Raw genomic sequence first — 17,326 nt, 5'->3', positions numbered from 1 at the left:
GTATTGTGTGTAATCAATTTTAAATTCAGGCTATAACACAACAAAATGTAGAAAAGGTCAAGGGGTGGGAATACTTTCTGAAGGCAATATATACGTATATACAGTGGGGAGAACAAGTATTTGATACACTGCCGATTTTGCAGGTTTTCCTACTTACAAAGCATGTAGACATCTGTCAATTTTATCATAGGTACACTTCAACTGTGAAAGACGGAATCTACAACAAAAATCCAGAAAATCATGTATGATTAAGTAATTAATTTGCATTTTATTGCATGACATAAGTATTTGATACGTCAGAAAAGCAGAACTTAATATTTGGTACAGAAACCTTGGTTTGCAATTACAGAGATCATACGTTTCCTGTCGTTCTTGACCAGGTTTGCACACACTGCAGCAGGGATTTTGGCACACTCCTCCATGCAGACCTTCTCCAGATCCTTCAGGTTTCGGGGCTGTCGCTGGGCAATACGGTCTTTCAGCTCCCTACAAAGATTTTCTATTGGGTTCAGGTCTGGAGACTGGCTAGGCCACTCCAGGACCTTGAGATGCTTCTTACGGAGCCACTCCTTAGTTGCCCTGGCTGTGTGTTTCGGGTCGTTGTCATGCTGGAAGACCCAGGCACGACCCATCTTCAATGCTCTTACTGAGGGAAGGAGGTTGTTGGCCAAGATCTCGCGATACATGGCCCCATCCATCCTCCCCTCAATACGGTGCAGTCGTTCTGTCCCCTTTGCAGAAATGCATCCCCAAAGAATGATGTTTCCACCTCCATGCCTCACGGTTGGGATGGTGTTCTTGGGGTGGTACTCATCCTTCGTCTTCCTCCAAACACGGCGAGTGGAGTTTAGACCAAAAAGCTCTATTTTTGTCTCATCAGACCACATGACCTTCTCCCATTCCTCCTCTGGATCATCCAGATGGTCATTGGCAAACTTCAGACAGGCCTGGACATGCGCTGGCTTAAGCAGGGGGACCTTGCGTGCGCTGCAGGATTTTAATCCATGACGGCATAGTGTGTTACTAATGGTTTTCTTTGAGACTGTGGTCCCAGCTCTCTTCAGGTCATTGACCAAGTCCTGCCATGTAGTTCTGGGCTGATCCCTCACCTTCCTCATGATCATTGATGCCCCACGAGGTGAGATCTTGCATGAAGCCCCAGACCGAGGGTGATTGACCGTCATCTTGAACTTCTTCCATTTTCTAATAATTGCGCCAACAGTTGTTGCCTTCTCACCAAGCTGCTTGCCTATTGTCCTGTAGCCCATCCCAGCCTGGTGCGGGTCTACAATTTCATCCCTGATGTCCTTACACAGCTCTCTGGTCTTGGCCATTGTGGAGAGGTTGGAGTCTGTTTGATTGAGTGTGTGGACAGGTCTGTGAGAGCCGGAATTCTTACTGGTTGATAGGCGATCAAATTCTTATGTCATGCAATAAAATGCAAATGAATTACTTAAAAATCATACAATTTGATTTTCTGGACTTTTGTTTTAGATTCCGTCTCTCACAGTTGAAGTGTACCTATGATAAAACATGACAGACCTCTACATGCTTTGTAAGTAGGAAAACCTGCAAAATCGGCAGTGTATCAAATACTTGTTCTCCCCACTGTGTGTGTGTGTGTGTGTGTGTGTGTGTGTGTGTGTGTGTGTGTGTGTGTGTGTGTGTGTGTGTGTGTGTGTGTGTGTGTATATATATATATATATATAAAATTGTTTTACATAAACCACCCACGGGCCGGATTAGACCCCCCTGGTTTGTAGGGGATTGTCTAAATGAGGTTTGGTGTGGGATGTGACTCACCTGGTTTGCAGGGGATTGGCTGCAGAGGCATGGTCATCTGTGTGTCGGAGGTGACAGGTAGTTGCTGGTTGTTGGGGTGGAAGGCTGGGATCATCACGTAGGGCATGTTCACCTGCTATGACCAGGTCAGACAGAGGGCACAAGGTCAGTCACACCCAGAGTTAACCCAAAGTTACTTCAAAATGATGTTATAAAAATAGCATAAAGGACTCACCTGGATCTGCTGCTGAAGCAGGTTGATTTTGTGCTGCTGCTGGATCAGCTGCTGCTGCTGTTTGGCGATCTGAAATAAACCACACACATTTGTTGTCTTCCTCTGCTCAGATGTTACATGCTTTAATCAATGGTTGTGTGCCACGTCAGACTGTCACCGACTGACAGATAACATATGATTAGTTACAAAATACCTATCGAGGCGTTTTAAGATATGGCATGAATCAGCAACGTCTGGTTGGAGGAACATGCCCATTAAAAACATATGGTCTAGCCCAGGTACACTCAGGTAAGACCAGGTAAACCCAGGTTAGGGGTCAGTGGCCTCCCAAGTGGCATAGCGGTCTAAGACACTGCATCTCAGTGCAAGAGGCGTCACTATAGTCTCTGGTTCGAATCCAGGCTGTATCACATCCGGCCATGATTGGGAGTCTCATAGGGCTGCGCACAATTGGCTCAGCGTCGTCAGAATTTGGCCGGGGTAGGTCATCATTGTAACAAAAAAAATTCTTAACTGACTTGCCTAGTTAAATAAAGGTTAAATAAAAACGAAAAGTGTGTGTATTAGGGGTCAGAGGTCAGGATCACCTGTTCCTGCTGCTGTCTGGCCAGCTCCATCTGCTGCTGTTGTTTCTCCAACAGCAGAGTGGCCATGTTCCTCTGCTCAGAGTGGGCTCCCAGCAGCTGCTCCCTCAGACCACTCAGCTGGTTGATCATCAACAACAACTGCAGCTCCTTCTCTGCCAAAGACTCTGGAGTGCCTGAAAGAGCAAGAGTGCAATATTATTTTTATTTGTTAAATTGGCAGCTAAGCACTGATCATGTCACCAGCATACAAATTAAGACCCTAGATTTTATTGGAAAGGAGCATCAAGCTCATCACGTGCACTTTCACCATCCTGTAGCCTAAACTGCGCATGCTTTTCCAAATCGAATTGGAAGGACCACACAATATAACGGACAAATTGTCTGGCCACATTTATAAAATTGTACTGCCACTTTCTGTTTCCATCACACTTGTCGTGATTTTTGTATATGGCATGACTTTACACTCATGAAAACTGTGGTTAGAGAGAGATGAGTACAAACATGATTATACATAGAGACCATTCGATATAGAGACAGGCAGGCAGAGACTGACAGACAGGTGGAGAGAGACAGGTAAGACAGAGCACTGATGGACGGTATAGATGACGGGTCAGGGATTAGCAGTAAAGGGGTCAGGGGTAAAAGGATGAGAGGTAAAGATGAGAGGTCAGGGCTTAGGGGTAAAGGGGTGAGAGCTCACCTTTCAAGTGATTGCCTCCCAGGAAGCTTTTTTCCAGAAGTTTCTCCCTCCAGTCGACACTCAGCAGCTTCTCTATGGTGGGCATGACTGCCAACAGGACATGGATGAGTTTTTACTTTGTTGTTCAGTCGCCATATTATATGAACAGACAGAGTTAAGTGGTGTGTGTGCATGTGTCTGGGGTGCGTGCATGTTGAGTGAGTGAGTGAGTGAGTGACTGAGTGAGTGAGTGAGTGACTGAGTGAGTGAGTGAGTGAGTGAGTGAGTGAGTGAGTGAGTGAGTGAGTGAGTGAGTGAGTGAGTGAGTGAGTTCACACATGCGTTTGAATCAATATTTCAAAACAAATCTCAAGGTCTGCTACTTTCAGGATTTCAATAGGAAAGTACATTGTGTAAACTCTCTCAAATAAGAAAAACAGACATTTGAAATTCAATGTAATCCTGTAGCCAATGATTAGGAGCACAAACTTGAGCATACTGAGAGCTACGGTAAAATCATCTAGCCTCCTCAGTCTTAATGTGAACTGAAAATCCTTCACATTTACCTCTATCAATGTTCAGGAGAGATCTCCAAAGAGCAATGTAATGATTATAAACATATTACACTGGGGAGCTGACGAGGTGTACCATACCTTCGCTGACAGTGGGCTGCTTGTGTCCCTCTGGTCGGTGGTCGGACCCCCTGTTGCCCCCCTTCATCCCCACAGGACTCTGAAACTGTTCCTTACCCAGAGAGCCCTCCTACCAAGGACAGGGAAAAACAGGGTTAAGGAGAAAACTTACCAGAACAATTGTCAGTCTGTACAGAAGGGGGCTGTTCAATCGCCATTTGTTCACTTGCTGTCGGAGCAGTGTGTTAGAGACCACCCACCGGTGAGCGACTGATGGCCATCATTTTTGCCCATTTCTATATGCAGAACCGGTTTGAACTTGTTTTGCAAATTACGGAAAGCAATCTGTTTAGAGGTGCTAAGTACTCTCATCCGGCAAACGCTCAACAATCCTACTGTCTGGCTGTGCGTTTAGAAAGCTAACAGACTGTAGCAAGCCAGCCTTTGATAAGCATACTACAACCTGATCTGTGTAAGTGTCTACAGTCGTGGCCAAAAGTTTTGAGAATGACACAAATTTTAATTTCCAAAGTTTGCTGCATCAGTGTCTTTAGATATTTTTGTCAGATATTACTATGGAATACTGAAGTATAATTACAAGCATTTCATAAGTGTCAACGGCTTTTATTGACAATTACATGAAGTTGATGCAAAGAGTCAATATTTGCAGTGTTGACCCTTCTTTTTCAAGACCTCTGCAATCCGCCCTGGCATGCTGTCAATTAACTTCGGGGCCACATCCTGACTGATGGCAGCCCATTCTAGCATAATAAATGCTTGGAGTTTGTCATAATTTGTGGGTTTTTGTTTGTCCACCCGCCTCTTGAGGATTGACCACAAGTTCTCAATTGGATAGAGGTCTGGGGAGTTTCCTGGCCATGGACCCAAAATATCAATGTTTTGTTCCCCCAACACACTTAGTTAGCACTTTTGCCTTATGGCTCCATCATGCTGGAAATGGCATTGTTCGTCACCAAACTGTTCCTGGATGGTTGGGAGAAGTTGATCTCGGAGGATGTGTTGGTACCATTCTTTATTCATGGCTGTGTTCTTAGGCAAAATTGTGAGTGAGCCCACTACCTTGGCTGAGATGCAACCCCACACATGAATAGTCTCAGGATGCTTTACTGTTGGCATGACACAGGACTGATGGTAGCGCTCACCTTGTCTTCTCCGGACAAGCTTTTTTCCGGATGCCCCAAACTTATCCCTGAAGATAAGTGGCTTCTTTGCTGCCCTTCTTGACACCAAGCCATCCTCCAAAAGTCTTCGCCTCACTGTGAGTGTAGATGGGAGACTGCTGCTGCCATTCTTGAGCAAGCTCTGTACTGGTGGTGCCCCAATCCCGCAGCTGAATCAACTTTAGGAGACGGTCCTGACGCTTGCTGGACTTTCTTGGGCTCCCCGAAGCCTTCTTCACAACAATTGAACCGCTCTCCTTGAAGTTCTTGATGATCCGATAAATGGTTGATTAAGGTGCAATCTTAATCAAGCAATGATGACGGTTACCTGCAAGGAAACACGTGCCATGGTTGACAGAGAAAAAACAATGACTCCAAGCACCACCCTCCTTTTGAAGCTTCCAGTCTGTTACTCGAACTCAATCAGCATGACAGAGTGATCTCCAGCCTTGTCCTCGTCAACACTCACACCTGTGTTAACAAGAGAATCTTTGATATGATGTCAGCTGGTCCTTTTGTGGAGGGGCTGAAATTCAGTTCATTTGCATGGCAAAGAGTGACTTTACAATTAATTGCAATTCATCTGATCACTCTTCATAACATTCTGGAGTATATGCAAATTGTCATCATAGAAACTGAGGCAGCAGACTTTGTGAAAATTAATATTTGTGTCATTCTCAAAACTTTTGGCAACAACTGTATAGGTGGGGACTAACAGGGTGAACAGCACACCTAGATAAACAAAATAATAGATTAAAATATAGAAATGGGAGGAGTTTCTCTCTTACTGAGGGTGAGCGGGAGAGGGGAGGAGTCAGCTGTCTAGACTCCGGTCTCGCCATTGGCTGATGTCCTGACCAATCACAGGCAGGAGAGGAGCATGGCTCAGCTTTGGCTCCTCCCCCTTCCCCTCCAGACTCCTCCTCCTCCTGCTTCACACCAATGCCCACCATGCTGACATCACCGTTGGCATGGAGATGCAACGCTGGGGGACTGGGCTCAACCATTCTGGTGGGAAAAGGGAAAAGAGTGAATAATAGTACAGGTGAATAGGTAGTTCATTACTGCATTAACTTTACTGCACATCTGGAGCTAACCACACACACAGTGTGATCACCTTTATCTGTCTGTAATAGCTGTAATGAGACCATAAGCCTTTCCAGGTGTGACTATCTCTGGGTCTCTGAACTTTAGGTGTGGGTGTGTATATGGCCACTGCTTTGCATAGGGAACAGAGGACATACTGTGAATAAACACAACTGTACCTTTAGCTTGAAATCCTAGCTTCTAGTCTGGGAGACATTGTAGGTGTCAGGGAAAGTTAATCATGACAAGGTAAAGACTGCACATCACACATACACACCCACAAGCATAAAGAGAGAGAGAAACAAAAGACAGAAAGAGAGAGATGAGTGTAGTCAGGTGGAGAGAGCAGCTAGAGAGAGAGGTTGAACCTTAATGAACTCTAAAATTCTCTGACTTCAGCTGTGTTTTTTCCCCCTCCTCCGCTGCAGGAGGAAAGAAAGCATGCCAGACAGGAGAACAAAACAAACAGGAGAACAAAACAAACAGAACACACAGGGCGAAAGTGCACATATACAGTGGGGCAAAAAAGTATTTAGTCAGCCACCAATTGTGCAAGTTCTCCCACTTAAAAAGATGAGGCCTGTAATTTTCATCATAGGTACACTTCAACTATGACAGACAAAATGAGAAAAAAAATCCAGAAAATCACATTGTAGGATTTTTAATGAATTTATTTGCAAATGATGGTGGAAAATAAGTATTTGGTCATTAACAAAAGTTTCTCAAAACTTTATTATATACCCTTTGTTGGCAATGACAGAGGTCAAACGTTTTCTGTAAGTCTTCACAAGGTTTTCACACACTGTTGCTGGTATTTTGGCCCATTCCTCCATGCAGATCTCCTCTAGAGCAGTGATGTTTTGGGGCTGTACAGGTTCCAACTCCCTCCAAAGATTTTCTATGAGGTTGAGATCTGGAGACTGGCTAGGCCAATCCAGGACCTTGAAATGCTTCTTACGAAGCCACTCCTTCGTTGCCCGGGCGGTGTGTTTGGGATCATTGTCATGCTGAAAGACCCAGCCACGTTTCATCTTCAATGCCCTTGCTGATGGAAGGAGGTTTTCACTCAAAATCTCACGATACATGGCCCCATTCATTCTTTCCTTTACACGGATCAGTCGTCCTGGTCCCTTTGCAGAAAAACAGCCCCAAAGCATGCTGTTTCCACCCCCATGCTTCACAGTAGGTATGGTGTTCTTTGGGTGCAACTCAGCATTCTTTGTCCTCCAAACACAACGAGTTGAGTTTTTACCAAAAAGTTATATTTTGGTTTCATCTGACCATATGACATTCTCCCAATCTTCTTCTGGATCATCCAAATGCTCTCTAGCAAACTTCAGACGGGCCTGGACATGTACTGGCTTAAGCAGGGGGACATGTCTGGCACTGCAGGATTTGAGTCCCTGGCGGCGTAGTGTGTTACTGATGGTAGGCTTTGTTACTTTGGTCCCAGCTCTCTGCAGGTCATTCACTAGGTCCCCTCGTGTGGTTCTTGGATTTTTGCTCACCGTTCTTGTGATCATTTGACCCCACGGGGTGAGATCTTGCGTGGAGTCCCAGATCGAGGGAGATTATCAGTGGTCTTGTAGGTCTTCCATTTCCTAATAATTGCTCCCACAGTTGATTTCTTCAAACCAAGCTGCTTACCTATTGCAGATTCAGTCTTCCCAGCCTGGTGCAGGTCTACAATTTTGTTTCTGGTGTCCTTTGACAGCTCTTTGGTCTTGGCCATAGTGGAGTTTGGAGTGTGAGTGTTTGAGGTTGTGGACAGGTGTCTTTTATACTGATCACAAGTTCAAACAGGTTCCATTAATACAGGTAACAAGTGGAGGACAAAGAAGAAGTTACAGGTCTGTGAGAGCCAGAAATCTTGCTTGTTTGTAGGTGACCAAATACTTATTTTCCACCATAATTTGCTAATAAATTCATTAAAAATGTATATTTATTTTTTTCTCATTTTGTCTGTCATAGTTGAAGTGTACCTATGATGAAAATTACAGGCCTCTCATCTTTTTAAGTGGGAGAACTTGCACAATTGGTGGCTGACCAAATACTTGTTTGCCTCACTGTATACAGTACCAGTCAAACATTTCATTCAAGGGTTTTTCTTTATTTTGACTATTTTCTAAATTGTATAATAATAGTGAATAAATCTAAACTATCAATTAACACATATGGAATCACGTAGTAACCAATAAAAGTGTTAAATAAATCAAAATATATTTTGGATTCTTCAAAGTAGCCACACTTTGCCTTGACAGCTTTGCAGTCTTGGCACACTCTCTTTGCTTATTTGAGCTGTTCTTGCCATAACATGGACCTGGTATTTTACCAAATAGCGCTATCTTCTGTATACCAACCCAAACTTGTCACAACACCACTGATTGGCTCAAAAACATGAAGGAAAGTAGTAACCCCAAAAAAGTGTTAAACAAATCAAAATATATTTAATATTTGAGATTCTTCAAAGTAGCCACCCAATGCCTTGACAGCTTTGCACACACTTGGCATTCTCTCGACCAGCTTCATGAGGAATGCTTTTCCAACAGTCTTGAAGGAGTTCCCACATATGCTGAGCACTTGTTGGCTGATTTTCCTTCACTCTGCAGTCCAACTCATCCCAAACCATCTCAGTTGTGTTGAGGTCAGGTGATTATGGAAGCCAGGTCATCTGATGCAGAACTCCATCACTCTCCTTCTTGTTCAAATAGACCTTACACAGCCTGGAGGTGTGTTTTGGGTCATTGTCCTGTTGAAAAACAAATGATAGTGGGACTAAGCGTAAACCAGATTGGATGGTGTATTACTGCAGAATGCTGTGGTAGCCATGCTGGTTAAGTGTGCCTTGAATTCTAAATAAATCAGACAGTGTCACCAGCAATGCACCCTCACACCATCACACATGCTCCTCTATGCTTCATGGTGGAAACCACATATTCATCTACTCTGCGTCTCACAAAGACACAGCAGTTGGATGCAGAAATCTCAAATATGGACTCATCAGACCAAAGGACAGATGTACACTGGCCATTGCTCGTGTTTCTTGGCCCAAGCAAGTCTCTTTTTCTTATTGGTGTCCTTTAGTAGTGGTTTCTTTGCAGCTATTCGGCCATGTAGGCCTGATTCACACAGTCTCTTCTGAACAGTTGATGTTGAGCTGTGTCTGTCACTTGAACTCTGAAGCATTCATCTGGACTGCAATTTCTGAGGCTGGTAACTCTCATGAACTTATCCTCTGCAGCAGAGGTAACTCTGGGTCTTCCTTTCCTGTGGCGGTCCTCACGAGAGCCAGTTTCATCATAGTGCTGATGGACTCTCGCTTCTCTTTGCTTAACATGGACTTGGTCTTTTACCAAATAGGGCTATCTTCTGTATACCACCCCTACCTTGTCACAACACAACTGATTGGCTCAAACGCATTAAGGAAAGAAATTCCACAAATACATTTTTAACAAGGCACACCTGTTAATTGAAATGCATTCCAGGTGACTACCTCATGAAGCTGGTTGAGAGAATGCCAAGAGTTGGCAAAGTTGTCAAGGCAAATGGTGGCTACTTTGAAGAATCTCAAATCTAAAATAGATTTAGATTTGTTTAACACTCTTTAACACTTGGCTACTACATGCTTTCATGTGTTATTTCAAAGTGTTGATGTCTTCACTATTATTCTACAATGTAGAAAATAGTCAAAATAAAGAAAAAACATTGAATGTGTAGGTGTCCCCAAAATTGACTGGTACTGTATACACAGTTGAAGTTGGAAGTTCACACACACACACACACACCTTAGCCAAATATATTTAAACTCAGTTTTTCTAAATTCCTGACCTTTAATCCAAATAAAGATTCCCTGTCTTAGGTCAGTTAGGATCACCACTATTTTAAGAATATGAAATGTCAGAATATTAGTAGAGAGAATGATTTAATTCAGCTTTTATTTCTTTCATCACATACCCAGTGGGTCAGAAGTTTACATACAGTCAATTAGTATTTGGTAGAATTGCCTTCAAAATGCTTAACTTTGGTCAAACGTATTGTGTAGCCTTCCACAACCTTCCCACAATAGGTTGGGTGAATTTTGGCCCATTCCTCCTGACAGAGCTGGTGTAACTTAGTCAGGTTTGTAGGCCTCCTTGCTCGCACACGCTTTTTCAGTTCTGCCCACACATTTTCTATAGGATTGAGGTCAGGGCTTTGTGATGGCCACTCCAATACCTTGCCTTTGTTGTCCTGAAGACATTTTGCTACAACTTTGGAAGTATGCTTGGGGTCATTGCCCATTTGGAAGACCTATTTGAGACCAAGCTTTAACTTCCTGACTGATGTCTTAAGATGTTGCCTCAATATATCCACATAATTCTCCTGTCTCATGATGCCATCTATTTTGTGAAGTGTACCAGACCCTCCTGCAGAAAATACCACCCACAACATGATGCTGCCACCCCTGTGCTTCACGGTTGGGATAGTGTTCTTTGGCTTGCAAGCCTCCCCCTTTTTCCTCCAAACATAACGATGGTCATTATGGCCAAACAGTTCTATTTTTGTTTCATCAAACCATAGGACATTTCTCCAAAAAGTACAATATTTTTCCCCTTGTGCAGATGCAAACCGTAGTCTAGCTTTTTTATGGTAGTTTTGGAGCAGTGGCTTCTTCCTTGCTGAGCGGCCTTTCAGATTGTGTCAATATAGGATTTGTTTTACTGTGGATATAGATACTTTTGTACCGGTTTCCTCCAGCATCTTCACAAGGTCCTCTGCTGTTGTTCTGGGATTGATTTGCACTTTTCGCACCAAAGTACGCTCATCTTTAGGAGACATTCCTGAGCAGTATGATGGCTGCGTGTTCCCATGGTGTTAATACTTGCGTACTATTGTTTGTACAGATGAACGTGGTACCTTCAGGCGTTTGGAAATTGCTCCGAAGGATGAACCAGACTTGTGGAGGAGGTCTACAATTTTTTTTCTGAGATCTTGGCTGAATTGTTTTGATTTTCCCATGATGTCAAGCAAAGAGGCACTGAGTTTGAAGGTAGGCCTTGAAATACATCCACATGTACACCTCCAATTGACTCAAATTATGTCAATTAGCCTATCGGAAGCTTCTAATTCAATGACATCCTTTTCTGGAATTTTCCAACTTAGTGTTTGTAAACTTCTGACCCACTGGAATTGTGATACAGTGAATTATAAGCGAAATAATCTGTCTGTAAAAACAATTGTTGGAAAAATGACTTGTGTCATGCACAAAGTAGATGGCCTAACCGACTTGCCAAAACTATAGTTTGTTAACAAGAAATTTGTGGAGTGGTTGAAAAACGAGTTTTAATGACGTGATGTATGTATGTATGTATGTATGTATGTATGTGTGTATGTGTGTATGTATGTGTGTGTGTGTGTGTGTGTGTGTATGTGTGTGTGTATGTATGTATGTATGTATGTGTGTGTGTGTGTGTGTGTGTGTGTGTGTGTGTGTGTGTGTGTATGTGTGTGTGAGACAAAAGCCATTGTTAGACGGAGGGAACAAAGGAAGCCGGGACAATGGGCGAGAGACGGACAAAAGCCGCGGGCTGCAGGAAACAGTGCAGATAACAATGCCAGCGGAATGTGCCGACCGGCCCGGGAACAGAGGGGAAAATGCAGAGTGCATAGTGATTAGAGGTCCCCCCATTCCCCCTTTCACATTATGTCTCTACACAAAGCCACCTGCCTGCCAGAAGCCAAGGCTCTAAACCTGAGAGTGAGAGAGTGAGAGTGTGAGTGAGTAGAGAGAGAGAGCGACCTAATACATTCACCAATGGCTTTACAGAGCTTTTAATGTGTTGGACGGGGAACTCTAGTTCTCAACACCACAGATTACAAGCCATAGGGTGGATATATGAGGGGGCGGGGGGATGAGCTTAATAAAGTCTGAACTTCCTGAACATAGAGGATGGGCAATAATGCCTGTGACAACAACCTTTACAATCCACTCAAGTCCCCTCCCTCTGCACACCTCAAAGCCTGTCACCTCAAATACTCTGTTCATTTGACTGTTCGTAATGAGTGATGCTTAAGGAGTGATGCTTTTTCTCTGTATGGTGTGTTGGTGGCAGGAAGTGTGAGAGAGTTTTTTGGGGGTATTTTATTATGATCCCCATCAACTGTTGCGATAGCAGCAGCTACTCTTCCTAGGGTCCACAAAAAACATGAAATAATACAGAACATTAATAGACAAGAAAAACATACATTTTAAACATTACAACATATCAGTACATACACACAACATGTCTAGGTAAACAGGGGAGAGGCGTTGTGAGGTGTTGCTTTATCTGTTTTTTAAAACCAGGTTTGCTGTTCACTTGAGCAATCTGAGATAGAAGGGAGTTACATGCAATCAAAATCAAATTTTATTAGTCACATGCACCGAATACAACAGTAGACCTTACAGTGAAATGCTTACTTCCGACCTCCTAACCAACAATACAGTTTAAAAAAATACAAGTAAGAATAAGAAATAAAAGTAACAAGTAATTAAAGAGCAGCAGTAAAATAACAATAGCGAGACTGTACCGATACCCACCTGTGTACAGAGTCAATGTGCGGGGGCACCAGTTAGTTGAGGTAATATGTACATGTAGGTAGAGTTAAAGTGACTATGTATAGATGATAATAACAGAGAGTAGCAGCTGTGTAGGGGAGGGGGGGGACAATGCAAATAGTCTGGGTAGCCATTTGATTAGATGTTCAGGAGTCTTATGGCTTGAGGGTAGAAGCTGTTTAGAAGCCTCTTGGACCTAGACTTGGTGCTCCGGTACCGTTTGCCGTGCGGTAGCAGAGAGAACAGTCTATGACTAGGGTTGCTGGAGTCTGTCAATTTTTAGGGCCTTCCTCCGACACCACCTGGTGTAGAGGTCCTGGATGGCAGGAAGCTTGGCCCTAGTGATGTACTGGGCCATACGCACTACCCTCTGTAGTGCCTTGCGGTCAGAGGCAGAGCATTTGCCATACCAGGCAGTAATGCAACCAGGATGCTCTCGATGGTGCAGCTGTATAACTTTTTGGATCTGAGGACCTGAGGACCCAGGCAAATATTTTCAGTATCCTGGGGGGGGGAATAGGTTTTGTCGTGCCCTCTTCACGACTGTCTTGGTATGTTTGGACCATGTTAGTTTGTTGGTGATGTGGACACCAAGAAACTTGAAGCTCTCAACCTGCTCCACTACAGCCCCGTCAATGGAGGAGTGCTCAGTCCTCTTTTTCCTGTAGTCCACAATCATCTCCTTTGTCTTGATTAGGTTGAAGGAGAGATTGTTGTCCTGGCACCACATGGCCAGAGACCTGTCAGAGACCTGGCCATGAAATAGACTATTTCGTCGTTGATCAGGCCTACCACTGTTGTGTCATCTGCAAACTTAATGATGGTGTTGGAGTCATGCCTGGCCATGCAGTCATGAGTGAACAGGGAGTACAGGAGGGGACTGAGCATGCACCCCTGAGGGGCCCCTGTGTTGAGGATCAGCGTGGCAGATGTATTGTGTCACCACCTGGGGGCGGCCCGTCAGGAAGTCCAGGATCCAGTTGCAGAGGGAGGTGTTCAGTCCCAGGGTCCTTAGCCTATTGATGAGCTTTGCGGGCACTATGGTGTGGAACGCTGAGCTGTAGGTCATTGAATAGCATTCTCACATAGGTGTTCCTTTTGTCCGGGTGGGAAAGGGCAGTGTGGAGAGAAATAGAGATTGCATAATCTGTGGATCTGTTAGGGCGGTATGCAAATTGGAGTGAGTTTAGGGTTTCTGGGATAATGGTGTTGATGTGAGCCATGACCAACGTTTCAAAGCACTTCATGGCTACAGATGTGAGTGCTATAGGTCGGTAGTCATTTAGGCAGGTTACCTTGGTGTTCTTGGGCACAGGGACTATGGTGGTCTGCTTAAACCATGTTGGTATTCCAGACTCGGACAGGGAGAAGTTGAAAATGTCAGTGAAGACACTTGCCAGTTTGTCAGCGCATGATCGCATTACACGTCCTGGTAATCCGAATGTTGACCTGTTTAAAAGGTCTTACTCACAATCGCTGAGGAGAGCGTGATCACACAGTCTTCCGGAACAGCTTGTGCTCTCATGCATGTTTCAGTGTCATTTGCCTCGAAGCGAGCATAGAAGTAATTTAGCTTATCTGGGAGGCTCGTGTCACTGGGCAGCTCTCGGCTAGCCCTGCCACATCCGATGAGCGTCACAGCTGGTGTAGTACGATTCGATCTTAGTCCTGTATTGACGCTTTGCCTGTTTGATGGTTCGTCAGAGGGCATAGAAGGATTTCTTTGAAGCTTCCGGGTTAGCGTCCTTGAAAGTGGAAGCTCTACCCTTCAGCTCAGTGCAGATGTTGCCTGTAATCCATGGCCTCTGGTTGGGGTATGTACGTATGGTCACTGTGGGGACGACGTCATCGATGCACTTATTGATGAAGCCAATTACTGATGTGGTGTACTCCTCAATGCCATCGGAGGGATCCCGGAACATATTCCAGTCTGTGCTAGCATAACAGTCCTGTAGTTCAGCATTTGCTGACCACTTTTTTATTTATCGAGTCACTGGTGATCCTGCTTTCATTTTTGCTTGTAAGCAGGAATCAGGAAGATAGAATTATGGTCAGAATTTCCAAATGGAGGGCGAGGGAGAGCTTTGGTATGCGTCTCTGTGTGTGGAGTAAAAATGGTCTAGAGTTGTTTTTTCATCTGGTTGCACATTTAACATGATGATAGAAATTTGGTAAGACGGATTTAAGTTTCCCTGCATTAAAGTTCCCGGCTACTAGGAGCGCCTATGGATGAGCGTTTTCCTGTTTGCTTATGGCGGAATGCAGTGCAGTCTTAGTGCCCGCATCAGTCTGTGGTGGTATGTAGACAGCTACGAAAAATACAGATGAAAACTCTTTGGTAAATAGTGTGGTCTACAGCATATGATATACTCTACCTCAAGCGAGCAAAACCTTGAAACTTCCTTAGATATCGTGCACCAACTGTCATTTACAACTGTCATTTACAAAAATACAGAGTCCGCCACCCCTTGTCTTACCAGACGCCGCTGTTCTGTCCTGCCGATACAGCGTATACAGCGTATAACCAGCCAGCTGTATGTTGATAATGTCATCGTTCAGCCATGACTCCGTGAAGCAGAACATATTAGTTGTTAATGTCCCATTGGTAGTTTAATCTTCCGCGTCGGTCATCAATTTATTTCCAAAAAGACTGCACGTTAGCAAGCAGAATGGAAGGAATTGGGGGTTTATTCAATCGCATACGAATTCTCAGAAGACAGACCGTTCTCTGGGCCATTTTTCTCCGCCTTCTTGTCATGCAAATGACGGGCCTGTTCTGGGCCTGTTCCCTGGAAAGCAGTATATCATTCACGTCAGACTCGTCAAAATAAAAAAAAGATTGTGCCAGTCCGTGTGGAGTAATTTCAGTTCTGATGTCCAGAAGTTATTTTTGATCAAAAGAGACAGTAGCAGCAACATTAAGTACAAAATAAGTTACAAACACAAAAAAAACTAAAAAAACACAATTAGTTAAGTAAAACGTGAGCCTTGTTCTCCGGCACCATCTTGTTGTAATCATGGCTCTAAATCAGGGATCACCAACTAGATTCAGCTGCAGGCCAATCTTTTCTTGTGCGGATAATTGTAGAAGCCCAAACAGATATAATATTTGACTAAAACAGTCATTTCAAACCTTGATTACATTTGTATACAGTCTTTCTATTATGTGTGGGAATAGCTGGGAACAGATTTAGATCACTTGGAGCTGATTTCCTGGTGTTTTTACAGTCATGTCCAACAATGAATTTGCACAGAAAACTTTGGGGGCAAAATAAAACCACCTGCAGGCCGCCAGTTGGAGAATCTTGATCTATATAAAACTGTACGTTTTCTTGAATTTGTTCTGGATTTGGAGACTGTGAAAAGACTCCTGGAGGCATGTCTGGTGGGGTAAGTGTGTGTCAGTGCTGTGTGTAAGTTGACTGTGCAAACAATTTGGAATTTTCAACAAATTAATGATTCTTCTAAAAACAAGAAGTAATGCAGTCAGCCTTTCCTCTACTTTGAGCCAAGAGAGACTGGCATGCAATCCCGATCTGTTCACCGGATGTGCTACTGATCCAGTTTCTGCTGTTCTGCCTGCAGCTATGGAACCCTGACCTGTGTCCTGTTCATGCTACTCTGCACCTACTGTCTCAACATCTGAATGCTCAGTTATGAAAAGTCAACTGACAATTACTCCTGAGGTGCTGACCTGTTGCACCCTCTACAACCACTGTGATTATTATTTGACCCTGCTGGTCATCTATGAACATCTTGAAGATTGATCTGGCCTTAATGGCCATATACTCTTATAATCTCCACCCGGCACAGCCAGAAGAGGAATGACCACCCCTCAGAGCCTGGTTCCTCTCTAGGTTTCTTCTTAGATTCCAGCCTTTCTAGGGAGGTTTTGCTAGCCACCGTGCTTCTACATCTGCATTGCTTGCTCTATGGGGCTTTAGGCTCGGTTTCTGTATAAACACTTTGTGACAACTGCTGATCTAAAAAGGGGCTTTATAAATGTATTTGATTCATAGTATTGATATTAGCCCTCTGAACACAGTGAAGAGCAAGACATGCCGCTCTGTTCTGGGCTAGCTGCAGTTTTTCTAGGTCCTTCTTTGCAGCACCTGACCATATAACTGGTCACCCCTCTCTCTGTGTCCATGGACACAAAGGCAGAATGAATCTGATTGAGTTACAGACCTGCTGACAGCCTGGTTTGCACTAAGGTGTGTGTGGAGGTTGAGGTCCGGGGTCCATATCTAATCTTAGAGTTAAACAATGCTGTAGCGTAAGAGCTCAGACAATGCTAGGGCTTGCCTCGTCTCGGGCCTCCCATGTAGAATTGTAGTGTGATTTGAATAAATTGTTACATGTCATTTCAGCAAGCCATGACACCCACCATCTCAGATTGTTCTGAAATAATTTATGTAGTTAGAAAGATAAGACTAGCAGGGGGAAAAACATCACCAGATTCACAGGGACTACATTTCATAGGATAAAAAGGAATACTATAAGAAGCAGCTCCATACTACTTGTCTGACAGAGAACTGATACGGTATACTGGTTGTTGGGGTGGGAG

General features: G+C 44.0%; 1 protein-coding gene across 6 annotated transcripts in view; it reads right to left on the bottom strand.

Moving 5' to 3' along the window:
* Positions 1 to 17,326, bottom strand: part of LOC100135783 (rtSox23) — a 68,656-nt gene that overhangs the window by 27,823 nt on the left and 23,507 nt on the right. For 4 of the 6 annotated variants that reach the window (XM_036981840.1, XM_036981839.1, XM_036981842.1 and 1 more), the window contains 6 exons: positions 5,885 to 6,104; positions 3,937 to 4,045; positions 3,305 to 3,391; positions 2,605 to 2,777; positions 2,018 to 2,086; positions 1,804 to 1,918 (listed from right to left, as the gene is read on the bottom strand). In XM_036981840.1, coding sequence (XP_036837735.1) covers positions 1,804 to 1,918; positions 2,018 to 2,086; positions 2,605 to 2,777; positions 3,305 to 3,391; positions 3,937 to 4,045; positions 5,885 to 6,104 — 773 coding nt within the window. 6 annotated transcript variants of the gene reach the window in all.

Source organism: Oncorhynchus mykiss, chromosome 7 (genome assembly GCF_013265735.2).
Source record: "Oncorhynchus mykiss isolate Arlee chromosome 7, USDA_OmykA_1.1, whole genome shotgun sequence".
Classification (NCBI taxonomy): Eukaryota; Metazoa; Chordata; class Actinopteri; order Salmoniformes; family Salmonidae; genus Oncorhynchus; species Oncorhynchus mykiss.
Note: the sequence above shows the minus strand (reverse complement) of the source record. Positions and strands in the feature narration are given on the sequence as shown.